This window comes from Mangifera indica, chromosome 13 (assembly GCF_011075055.1).
Source record: "Mangifera indica cultivar Alphonso chromosome 13, CATAS_Mindica_2.1, whole genome shotgun sequence".
In the NCBI taxonomy this organism is placed as follows: domain Eukaryota; kingdom Viridiplantae; phylum Streptophyta; class Magnoliopsida; order Sapindales; family Anacardiaceae; genus Mangifera; species Mangifera indica.
The window spans coordinates 13,048,961-13,060,697 of record NC_058149.1 but is presented as its reverse complement, the minus strand read 5'-3'; the positions used below and the strand labels follow the sequence as shown (position 1 = coordinate 13,060,697).

At 33.4% G+C, this 11,737-nt stretch overlaps 1 protein-coding gene across 4 annotated transcripts; it reads left to right on the top strand.

Moving 5' to 3' along the window:
• Positions 1 to 930: 930 nt before the first annotated feature.
• LOC123193990 (homeobox-leucine zipper protein ATHB-8) lies at positions 931 to 6,794 on the top strand. 4 transcript variants are annotated; one of them, XM_044607090.1, is made up of 19 exons: positions 931 to 1,383; positions 1,499 to 1,732; positions 1,834 to 1,993; positions 2,098 to 2,198; positions 2,289 to 2,379; positions 2,771 to 2,866; positions 2,950 to 3,063; positions 3,162 to 3,245; positions 3,369 to 3,524; positions 3,613 to 3,687; positions 3,854 to 3,960; positions 4,052 to 4,244; positions 4,401 to 4,586; positions 4,696 to 4,776; positions 4,925 to 5,059; positions 5,142 to 5,467; positions 5,556 to 5,655; positions 5,738 to 5,887; positions 6,428 to 6,794. In XM_044607090.1, the coding sequence occupies exons 2-19, from the start codon at positions 1,506 to 1,508 to the stop codon at positions 6,572 to 6,574; spliced, it is 2,529 nt and encodes an 842-aa protein (XP_044463025.1). In that variant the 5' UTR covers positions 931 to 1,383; positions 1,499 to 1,505; the 3' UTR covers positions 6,575 to 6,794. The 4 variants fall into 4 exon arrangements, with proteins under 4 accessions (XP_044463025.1, XP_044463027.1, XP_044463024.1 ...); XM_044607092.1 differs by having other exon boundaries at positions 1,496 to 1,732; XM_044607089.1 differs by having other exon boundaries at positions 931 to 1,399.
• Positions 6,795 to 11,737: the final 4,943 nt, after the last annotated feature.

The window sequence follows — 11,737 nt, the reverse complement described above, 5'->3', positions numbered from 1 at the left end:
TTGAGTGAATTACATTTTGCTACTCCAGGTTTAGCCCCACAGCAGTTTTCCATCCCTAGTTAGGGTTAGTAGTACCACATTTTCATTCAAAATTAAGTGTGATTAATGAAACCACAATATTAAAAAGTGAAATTACTATTTTATTTCTACAATTTTATATTTTAAAATAATCATATAACCCTAAATCAATAAAAATTAAAAATAATTTTATAAATATTCAAATTATATAAAAAGTTTTTTATTTTCTTTTTCTTTTTTACCTTCACTCCTTTCTAATCTCTTTCTATAAATATGAGTGTATTTGTTGAATAATCATATATTAAGGGGTAAACATAATTTTTGAAAATATTAGTAGTTTTTATGAAAATTTTTATAGGATTATTAGAAATTTGAAAAAAGTTTAGAGTTACCTATTAATTTAAAAAATGGAAAATTTGAATAAAATACAATAAAATTTTTAAAGATTAAATTATTATCTTTAAAACGTTTAAGTTGATAGAAAACTATTATTTTTTTATTTTTAAAATTAATAAATAATAAAATTATTATTTTATATTTACATTATTAATTTTTTTTGATAGAGATTGAGTTTAAACAAAAAAAAAATGATTTATATCAATTAAAAATTAAAAAATATTTTTAGACTAGACTTTCGGTGAAAAAAAAAAGTTATTTACTCTCTAAATTGATATATTTTAAAACTAAATGAGAGGTTAATTTGGTAATTTCAAAATGAGGAGACACGCGCTTCTGAACGAGGGTGGTGATAAAATGTTGAAAGAAAAGAGAGAGATGGAGTTGGAATGGAAAGTGCCAAAACCCAGTAGTGCAAGAAAGAAAAACAAAAGCAGTGGCAGCAAAAGCAACAGCGAAACGAAAGAAAAGGAGCAAAGTGAAATATTGAAATAAAATAAAATGGTCGGTCTCGTATTTTGCTGTCTGGTATTAAGGGGTTTCTCTCTTTTTTAGCAAAGAATCTCTTTCAATCTCCCTCCTCATTGTCTTTCTCTCCTTTTAAAATATAATTGTAACTCTTCTTCCCAAAACAAAACTCTCTTAAACCTTTCTTCTTCCTTTCTATCTCATGTAAGTAAGTTACGTTCATGGCTCAATTACAGTGAACTCTCTGGCTCTCACGCCTTTTCTTAACATCTTCGCATGTTCCAGACCTTCCTCCATTTATATTGACTGTTAAAAGATCATACACCTTGAGCTTTTCAAAAAGAGAGAAAAAGAATTCTTGATTTTTGAACGAACTATATTCAAAGTATACCAAAGCTTTGATTTGATTTGATTTGACTGTGTTCGTAAACTATAATGAATCTGGACTCCTTCTAGCTCTCCTCTCGTGAGGCAAGACACTCTGATCTGATCTGTTTAACGGTTCGTTCTTCAAACGGTGATTTCTTCTTTCGTGAATTTTATTATATTAATTGTTGGTTTCTTTGTTTTTGATTATCAAGTGTTTAAATTTGGTGCTGTTTTTGGTTATCGGCAGTGACGCAATGATGGCGGTGAGTTCGAGCTGCAAGGACGTGAACAGCAACAACAAGATGCAAATGGACAACGGGAAGTATGTTCGATATACACCGGAACAGGTTGAAGCTCTTGAAAGACTTTATCATGATTGTCCTAAACCAAGTTCTATGCGCCGCCAGCAGCTCATCAGAGAATGTCCTATTCTCTCCAACATCGAGCCCAAGCAGATCAAGGTTTGGTTTCAAAACAGAAGGTATGTAAATTATTTTTTTCAATTTTATTTGAGATTTGTTGTTATGATTATTATTCTTGAAATTCAGCTGAAATTGCGTTTTGTTTTGGTACGTTGTGCAGGTGTAGAGAAAAACAAAGAAAAGAAGCTTCACGCCTTCAAGCTGTGAATAGGAAGTTGACAGCAATGAATAAACTGTTAATGGAGGAGAATGATCGTCTGCAGAAGCAGGTTTCACAGCTGGTGTATGAGAATACCTTCTTTCGCCAACAAACACCAAATGTAAACTAGTCAATTCATTTGATCCTCCAAAATTTTCTTCTTGCTATTTTCTGTTAATATTTGTCGATTATGGATTTGGGTTAATTTGTTGTTTAAATTTGCAGGCTACACTTGCCACCACAGACACAAGTTGTGAATCGGTGGTGACGAGTGGGCAGCACCATTTGACTCCTCAGCATCCACCAAGGGATGCCAGTCCTGCAGGGTTAGTAGTGAAAGATATTCCTGTGTTGTAGCTCTCAACAGTTATAACTTTGTTGCAGTACTAATAAGATTCCGGTTGTATGTTTTGTAGACTTCTGTCCATTGCAGAGGAGACTTTAACAGAGTTTCTTTCAAAGGCCACTGGAACTGCTGTGGAGTGGGTCCAAATGCCTGGGATGAAGGTTACTGCTCTCTTCACTTTCATTATTTAAATCTTCCACTACTTTAATTATTCTTTGTCATTATCTACAACGTAAATTCCTTGCTAATCTTCTAAGCAACCTCAATTTACGTCATATCAACAAATCTGCACGAATCAGGATGATGTCTCTGTCTCTCTTTTATTGGCTTTCGTCTGTATTTTACCTTCTTGTTCCTTTCAATGCTTTCTTTCTCAACTTTTTTTTCCCTATCGCGCCTTTTAACAAGTTTATGCAGTATTCAAAAAGACTAGTTTGCTACTTGGTTAAAAATTTTTTTACCCATTTGCATAAGGTTTCACTAATTAATTTTTAGTAAATAAAATAAATAATCAAGAATTCATTTAATCATCTCTTATCCTTGTATGTGCAGCCTGGTCCGGATTCCATTGGAATCGTTGCTATTTCTCACGGTTGTACAGGAGTGGCAGCACGAGCATGTGGCCTTGTTGGCCTAGATCCTACAAGGGTAAGACACCAAAGTTTTCTTTCTGAGTGCTGAGTTTTAATCTGGTTAATGGAAGACTAATTAGTTGGCAATTTTGTTTGCAGGTTGCTGAAATCCTTAAAGATAGACCATCATGGTATCGTGATTGTCGATCTGTGGATATTATAAATGTGCTGGCCACTGGAAGTAATGGAACCATTGAGCTGTTATACATGCAGGTACGTGCTTGTAGTTTTGCAGCTGCTTGTTTTAATTTTAGCCTGAATAAAAACTTGCTTAATGGTTTCTAAAATCATCTTTTGTTGTCTTCGTGAAGCTCTATGCGCCCACCACTTTGGCACCAGCCCGTGACTTCTGGTTGCTGCGCTACACATCTGTTTTGGAGGATGGTAGTCTCGTGGTATGTGCCTAGAATTCTTTTTATGCAAGCACTAATACAGAAAAAATTTCTTTGACGGTTATCTCACCTATAAATTTTCAATAGCGATCTGATTATATATATACGTTTCTTTTATAACATTAGGTCTGTGAAAGATCACTCAATAACACTCAGAATGGCCCGAGTATGCCACCGGCGCCACATTTTGTGAGAGCAGAAATGCTGCCTAGTGGTTATCTGATAAGACCTTGTGAAGGAGGCGGATCAATTATTCATATAGTTGATCATATGGATTTAGAGGTAGGTGAATTACTTCATTTTGTATTGGATAGGTATTTTTCTCTAAAAATGAACTACTTGTAAGTTGCAATTACTTGTGTATATATAGCCGTGGAGTGTCCCTGAAGTGTTGCGCCCGCTTTACGAATCATCAACCTTGCTTGCCCAGAAGACAACAATGGCTGTAAGACCAAATCTCTCGCACTGCTTTTATGAATCACACGACTGTAATGATTTCTTTGCATTGAGGAATTTACTAACTTATGTACAAATAGTTTCTTCTTTATGCTAGATATATGATGCCTTTTAAGATGTAGAAATAAGGATGATATCCTTGACTTTGAATGCAGGCTTTACGCCATTTAAGGCAGATTTCCCAAGAAGTTTCTCAGCCTAATGTTACTGGTTGGGGAAGAAGACCGGCAGCTCTACGTGCACTAAGTCAAAGATTGAGCAAGTATGTTGTTCTTGAGCTTCACATTGTTCCCTTGGATTAATACATTGATTCTTTAATTGTATGCAGTGGCCTAACAGATTGTATTTTGCAGGGGGTTTAATGAAGCTCTTAATGGGTTTACTGATGAGGGGTGGTCTATGTTAGAAAGTGATGGCATTGACGATGTTACCGTCCATGTGAACTCATCTCCTAGCAAGATAATGGGAGCGCATCTATCTTATGCCAATGGGTTCCCTTCTATGAGCAACGCAGTGCTGTGTGCCAAGGCATCCATGTTATTACAGGTAATTTATTTTTGTGTTGCTCATTTACCAGATGAATGATTAATATTAATAGTATATCTGAATTTAAGAATAAAGATTATATATGCTTGACTGAAGAGGATTGCATATATTCGTTTTAAGCAGTTTAACAATTGAGGTACCTTTCAATTTTTATAGGATGTGCCTCCAGCCGTACTCCTCAGATTCTTGCGAGAACACAGATCCGAGTGGGCAGACAGCGGTATTGACGCTTATTCGGCTGCTGCTGTTAAAGCTGGTCCTTGTAGCTTACCAGTGCCCCGAGCTGGAAACTTTGGGGGTCAAGTTATACTTCCACTGGCTCACACGATTGAGCATGAAGAGGCAAGTGTTAGACAAGATCTTGATTTTTTTCCTAGTATCATTTTTACAAAAAAAAAAAAAAAAAGTCTTGGTAAGGCCTATCTGATAAAATCAAATTTTTTCATTGCAGTTTTTAGAGGTCATTAAGCTGGAGAATATGGGCCACTATCGGGATGACATGATAATGCCTAATGACATCTTCCTCTTGCAAGTAAGTAGGAATACTTATTTCTTTTGTAGGTTTCTTCATAGTATTGAAAATAATACTGTCCAAGAAGTTTAACCTAGGCTTTGTCCATTTTGAGTGATTGAATTACAGCTGATGATCTTTTTATTGAACACGTGTTTTTGTTTCTCAGCTTTGTAGTGGAGTGGATGAGAATGCAATTGGCACTAGCGCCGAATTGGTCTTTGCTCCCATTGATGCTTCATTTTCTGATGATGCACCAATACTTCCTTCTGGTTTCCGTATTATTCCACTTGACTCAGGAAAAGTAAGTGTTTCCCATGTCTTATTTGATTACTTTGTCTCTTTCTTTAATGTAGCTTGAAAATTCACACTCAATTGTGATGCAGGATGCCTCCAGTCCGAACCGTACTCTTGACCTTGCATCTGCTCTTGATGTTGGACCGGCTGGCAATAAAGCATCTGGTGGCTACTCAGCTCCAACTGGAAGCACAAAATCTGTGATTACAATAGCATTCCAATTTGCTTTTGAGATTCACCTTCAAGAAAATATAGCCTCCATGGCTAGGCAGTATGTACGAAGTATTATATCCTCTGTTCAGAGGGTTGCACTGGCACTCTCACCTTCTCGATTTGGCGCTCAAGCTGGACTTCGGCCTCCTCCCGGCACTCCTGAAGCACATACTCTGGCTCGTTGGATATGTGAGAGCTATCGGTAAGTCTTAAAATTTCTGAAAGCTTTCTGGGTTTTTTTTAAACTGTATGATCACAAGTAAAAGACTTGTATATGAATTTCTTTACAGATGTTATCTTGGCGTGGAACTTCTCAAGAATGAGGGAAGTGAATCCAGTCTTAAATCACTCTGGCATCATTCTGATGCACTTATGTGCTGCTCTCTGAAGGTATTTGTAATTTTTTTTTTTTTTTCTTATCAAATGCCAAATGGCATACAGAACAACTTAATCTAATTATTCATTTATACAGGCTTTGCCAGTTTTCACATTTGCAAATCAAGCAGGACTTGACATGCTTGAGACAACCTTGGTTGCTCTTCAAGACATAACCCTGGAGAAGATCTTTGACGACAATGGAAGGAAGACCTTGTGCTCAGAGTTCCCACAAATAATGCAGCAGGTACGGTTATTCTATCCCGAGTAGCTAAGCGCACATCTCTATATACATGCAACTTTATATGGATGAGACAATATATTTAAAAAGTTATAACATGACGGATAGAAGTTAAATATCTTAATTTTTAATCCCTATTCTAAATTTTTTTTTTTTCATTTTCATATATCCCCATATGAGAATAATGGGAGCTCCTCACCTCCTTTCTATAAAAAAAAAAAATTCTCCCTCCTCTCTTTTCCCTTTTTATCCTCAAGATTTTTTTTTTAAAATTTTTGTTAAAAAATAATATAATATTTATCATTTATCAAATATATTTGTAATAATTTAAAGTTTTTAAATGAAATTTAATATATAAAAAATTATAAAACATATAAAAAAATAGTAAAAAATATATTTATCCCATCTGAATTTTAATTATTTTTATCTTTTATTTTGACTTAATTTCAATCTCACCTTTATCAGAAAATCTACTTTTATACAAGCTGAAAAGTCAATTTTAAGGACTGCATTATCATCTCTGATCAATCTTTCGCGTGGGTGTAGGGTTTTATGTGCCTTCAAGGTGGTATTTGCCTGTCAAGCATGGGGAGGCCAGTGTCGTACGAGAGAGCTGTAGCATGGAAGGTGCTAAACGAAGAAGAAAATGCTCATTGCATCTGTTTCACGTTCATCAACTGGTCATTTGTGTGAAACTTTAGAAATAATATCACATAGACTCTAGATGAAAATTTAGGTTAGAAGAATCCTTTTTCATTTTTCGTCCTTTTGTGTGGAAGTGCTTTATAACTGTCATGAACATGTATTACCAAGTGGCAAACAGTAACCCCATTTTTTGTTTACTTTACTCTTTTTTATTTTGCTTTATGCACTAATTATCAATCCCAATGCTTCTGCCTTTTACTTTTAATAATTCATCTGAATTCTTTTCTTTGCCTCTTACATTTTTAAAGTGTGTTTTTTTTTTCAATAATATAATGAAAACATTCCCTTTGCACTTTCCAATCTTTTGAGTCAATCATTGGTTGTATGTCCAGTGGGAAGATTATTGCACAAATATCCTTAAAATACCTCAAGCCTAAGTAGTCATGTCAATTCTCGGACATAATACATTAAAAAAAAAAGGGTTAGGGTTTGAGTTTTTCTCATACCAAATCATGTTTTTGTTAATTTGTTTATAGATTAATAATTATTTAGATTGATTTGATCTAACTTGAATATGATTTAAAATTTCTTTTTTTTAAAAAAAAAATTGTTTAATTAATATTTAATATATCTTCTTTGTAATTTAAATTCTATGATTTACGATCTCGTTATTTCTCAAATTCATAAACCTTGTATCTCTTATCGAAACTACCATCTTAGTCGCTAAAGCTTCCTCATCGATGTTCTGTGACAATGGCCAAGTATGCAAAGCTTGGAACTCTTGCTTAAGAAGGTTACTTAGTGCTTATGGATTTCCCATAATACCATATGGACACTTCCTCCAAATGATTGGCATATACTTAATGTGGATGTTGTTGTAGATATGGTTACGGGGTATGCCTCTGTTAGTGGATTGATTATAGAGAGTAAATGTATGTTTATTGATCATTTGATAGTGTCGCTTGAGTTTTGTGCATACCTTACCGTATAGTTGTGAACCATTTATCATGACCTTAAGTTTTGTTTAAACTTATCGTTTACATAGTATTAAATGTAGTTAAATTGCAATAATGATTTTGACATCATTCTCAACAAGGAATTCATATCCATTCTAGGCCATAATAGCAATCTTATTACTGGCAATTGAAATATGTTTGAGTTGAAACATAAGTATTTTATATTTTACTCGGATGCAAGAAACAAAGTCTCTTATTTGTTGATCCTTTCTATGTGTTTCTTGAGATCCCTCCCAAACTTCAGGAAATCTTCAAATGTGTTGAATTTAGAGCCTTAACTCCCCTTATCCTTTTACTCCTTTTGTTTTGTAGTTTTGCTCCCTCACCTTGAAAATAAGAAAATAAGTCTTGAATAAACCCCAATTGCCCTTTCTATATGATCACGTTAAAAACACTTGACACGAGTCACCGCAAATTTTAAAAATTATAGTCACGCAATTGCTACCTATATACTTCTGGAGATGCATTAGATAATCGGCTACCTTACTCTGTTTCCGACAACCATTTTTGCTCTAAATTGTAAATTCGTTGACATTTCATTCGGGCATTTATGTTTCTAATTAACCATAATAAAAGGGCAATATATGTTTTTTTTTTTTCAAACTAGAAACCCATCAGAATTGGTTAGACGGGTAAACTTCGAAACACAGTGACCAAACCCATAACTATTTTATCGGACTTTTTTTTAAAAGTTTTAGTACTCTATCAATTTTACTAACCCTTGAGATGATAAATCTATTTTAAATATATAAATGAATACACACTTGATGTGTGTCCTTATGTAATTGACTGTTACTTTATTTTTAATTCAAAATTATTCAATCATATGATGACATAAATAAATATGTACTTAATTGTTTATTCAAATAAAATACTCATAAAAGGGTCCTGATATTCCCTCTTGCTATTCATATAAGCAACCCATCATAATTTCGGTCACTAATTAAATAAAGCAAGCTCTAATATTTGACAAAATTTTCTTTACGTTATCTCGTCATCCTTGTTTGCTGGCTTTTAAAAGGGAAAAACAAGAATGTGATGAGCATATCAAATGATAATTTTTTCTAATACTGATAATGATAGCCATTGCTGGTTTAATGATATTGCTAGAGCTTGATAATAATTAGGTCGTCTTTCCAAATCATCCTTATTATATCCCTTCAAATGAGATCAAAATATACTTCAAACGGCAAGAGTGTTACTCAAGTTTTCAAAAGCAAACCCTAAAAAAGTATGAGCATGCAGATAAGCAAATTTTACCCCACCATTTTGAATGGTGTCCATCTTCAAGTATCCTTGTTTCTAATCAGAATTGAAAGACATGAAGGGTCATCTTCCCACTTAGCTACCATTGGAGCTGGATATAGCTACACTCTTGATGGATTTTGGTATATAAGGAAACGTTAATATTCTAAAGCCTCAAATCTCATAATGATCAAATGATCCAAATTCTTCCATAATCCATTTCTTGGATCATTTGTTCAAATTGTTCTATATTAATGGCCAAGTACATCTGGTCATTAAGTAAGATCTTTCCCTGCTGGACTAGTTCTATGCATGCCACGTTTACACAAGCATTTGCCAACTTCGCTATCACTAGCTGTCTGCAGAATTATGTTCAATAATGAATCAACAAGCAATCAAGTCTCCTTTTAATGATATATTCTGCAATATACCTTGAGTCATTGGCAAGCCAATGAGATAAAAAGATGTTCCAAATTTAAACACAGCACTCATCTTCTACCAATCCTTTTCTCTCAGGACTTCAGCAATGATTCCAAGTTTTTTCATTCTTCAAAATTATGAAGGGCCTCTTTCAGGCTCCACTAAAGTTGTGTCTTTTGATTCAATCAAAACCCTCTGTAACGTCATAATCTCATCATGTCTTTTATAATGATTTTGAGTCATCGATATCAACTTAATTATCATCCCACTTCTTCTTCTTCATCAAATGATTCAAATCTAATGCTTTGGCCAATTGCATATATAATTTTCACTGCCCAAAACTTCATTTCGGGGAAAATTACTAGTCTCTACCAGGACAGCATTAACCTTATACTTAAAAAAAACTTACACATAATCTGGAAATGATAAAAAAGAAGAGAAAATATTATATAAATTGAACACTGTCTACAAAACAAAGAACAGCAATGAATTAAGTGGGTTTACCTAACATGGGAACATTATCAGTTGAAAAAGAAGCTGGTCCAGATTCTTCCAGGAAGCTTTTCAAATGAAGGTGTGGGAGTGAAGGGTTGACAATGGACCACGCTACATAATCTACAGGAAACAAATACATAACTGGGTTAGGGTTAAAGATTCAATTTAGAAATCTCTTTTTATGATGGGTTGATTTGAAATGACTAATTATGACATATCAGTTGTATTAAAAATGTGGAAACTGGGCAATTCTAATTTCTATGGTTTTATTTTTAGGGTCTAAATTAAATTGAAAGTTGAGCATCTAAAACAGCTGCAAGAATAATTTATGAGATTTTCATTTGGCCGATGAGTAGTTGTAGTTCTGAAGCAAAATTACGTGCTAACTTGTTCAATTCGGGATATGTGCAGATTGGTTCATTAAGTACGCCAAATTACTTGATATTATACATGGAAATATTCATCATTAATTATGTATTTAGGGAAAATTCCATTTAAAAGTGTTTGATTCAAGTTTAATTTGAGTTGGAAGGTGTTTAATTCGAGATCAATTTGAATTTATAATTTAAAATGATGATTCTAATTTGTAGTTCGATTCGATTTGAATTTACAACTCAAATCTATGATTTTATATTTGTGACTTGGTTCACTTGAATTTATGGCTCGAATAAGCATTTTTGTAAATTATTTTGATAAAAGAATATAATTTTATTAATGACTCACGAACTTATAAACCACGAGTCTAAGCCATTGAACTCAAATTTGATCAAACTGAATTATTTTTTATTCGAGCCAAAATTAAACTACCTTAATTGTGGTTTGATAAATTTAAACCCAACTCAAACAAAAATATTGAAACTCAATTTAATTTAAATTCAACCCTAATTACACGCATGCCTCCCAATATAATGCGTGAAAATTGAAAAATAAAGAGAAATCTGTTTGGAATCTTTAAAGAGCATTTAAACATGAGTCAAAGAGCAGCAGCTGCCGACTATCTCGACGTCAAAATTCAAACTCTATAGATTTTGCTAAGTCAGTGGGTTGTTGTAGATGCCATCTTGAATGGGACGCACGTGTATCCAATTATTGTTATTATTACATTAAAATTCGACGAAAACAAAACCAGTTGTGTCTTAGATCAGAGAAACAAACTGGAAAAATGTTCGTAACAAAATCTTCAAATTGTAATAAAAAAACAAAAAAACAAAATTAAAAGACATGGGCACCTTTTACTCCATTAATCTATAACAAAATAAAAATGGGGAAAAAGGAAGCTTTTTGAATAGAAAGAGAGAAGGCAAAGAGGCTTTTGCATGGTCTCCAAGAAGTATAATTGATAACTTGAGACTTTTAAGATAAAAACACTTGCAATGTTGATCATGTCTGTGACAGCAAAACTGAGCTGGTTTGCCAATATAATGTCAGCTAGTTTAAATTTTAATGTTTAGACTCTTCTTTATTGATGGAATCTTCTATCTATGTAAGCTAGCTCCCCAATGACTTCTGATTGAGCAAAAAAGAAAAGGGTTTTTGTCACCACCATTATTGCTTAAAGGAATAGAATGACAAAAGAAAATCCCTAACGCTATCATTATAACTTCGGAGGAAAAGTTTGTCACAAGAAAGGTTATGGGAAAGTCTCTCTTGGCTGGAAAATTACTCCTCTTCTTTTGACCTTATTGGAGGACTCTCTTTATGAAAGATCACATATCTATTAGGAAATCTGTGTAAAAATTTTCTAATGTGAGTTATTATTAACCATAAAATTGGTTCAATAAAACCGAGTAATTGAATAGTCCAATAACAGTTTTCAAATAAACTTAAGTGACTTTATTGAATATTCGAGAGTCTAATACTCTTATTTCGAAACTAAAGAAAGTTGTCATTAAAGAAAGTTTTAAGAGAGGAAGACCAGATTTTTTGATGCAGGTAATCTTGATAACAATCTCGATAGCATTACGAATTTAAATTGTATAGTATTTTAAGTATTCCGATAATCCTAAAGTTTTAATTCAATATTTTATAATAAATG

What these genes read in the sequence shown, in the direction of transcription:
- LOC123193990 (XM_044607090.1), top strand. Translation starts at nt 1,506, where the DNA reads ATGATGGCGGTGAGTTCGAGCTGCAAGGACGTGAACAGCAACAACAAG. An exon ending in GTTTGGTTTCAAAACAGAAG is followed by an intron (nt 1,733 to 1,833) that starts GTATGTAAATTA and finishes TACGTTGTGCAG; the next exon opens with GTGTAGAGAAAAACAAAGAA. An exon ending in CCCAGAAGACAACAATGGCT is followed by an intron (nt 3,688 to 3,853) that starts GTAAGACCAAAT and finishes CTTTGAATGCAG; the next exon opens with GCTTTACGCCATTTAAGGCA.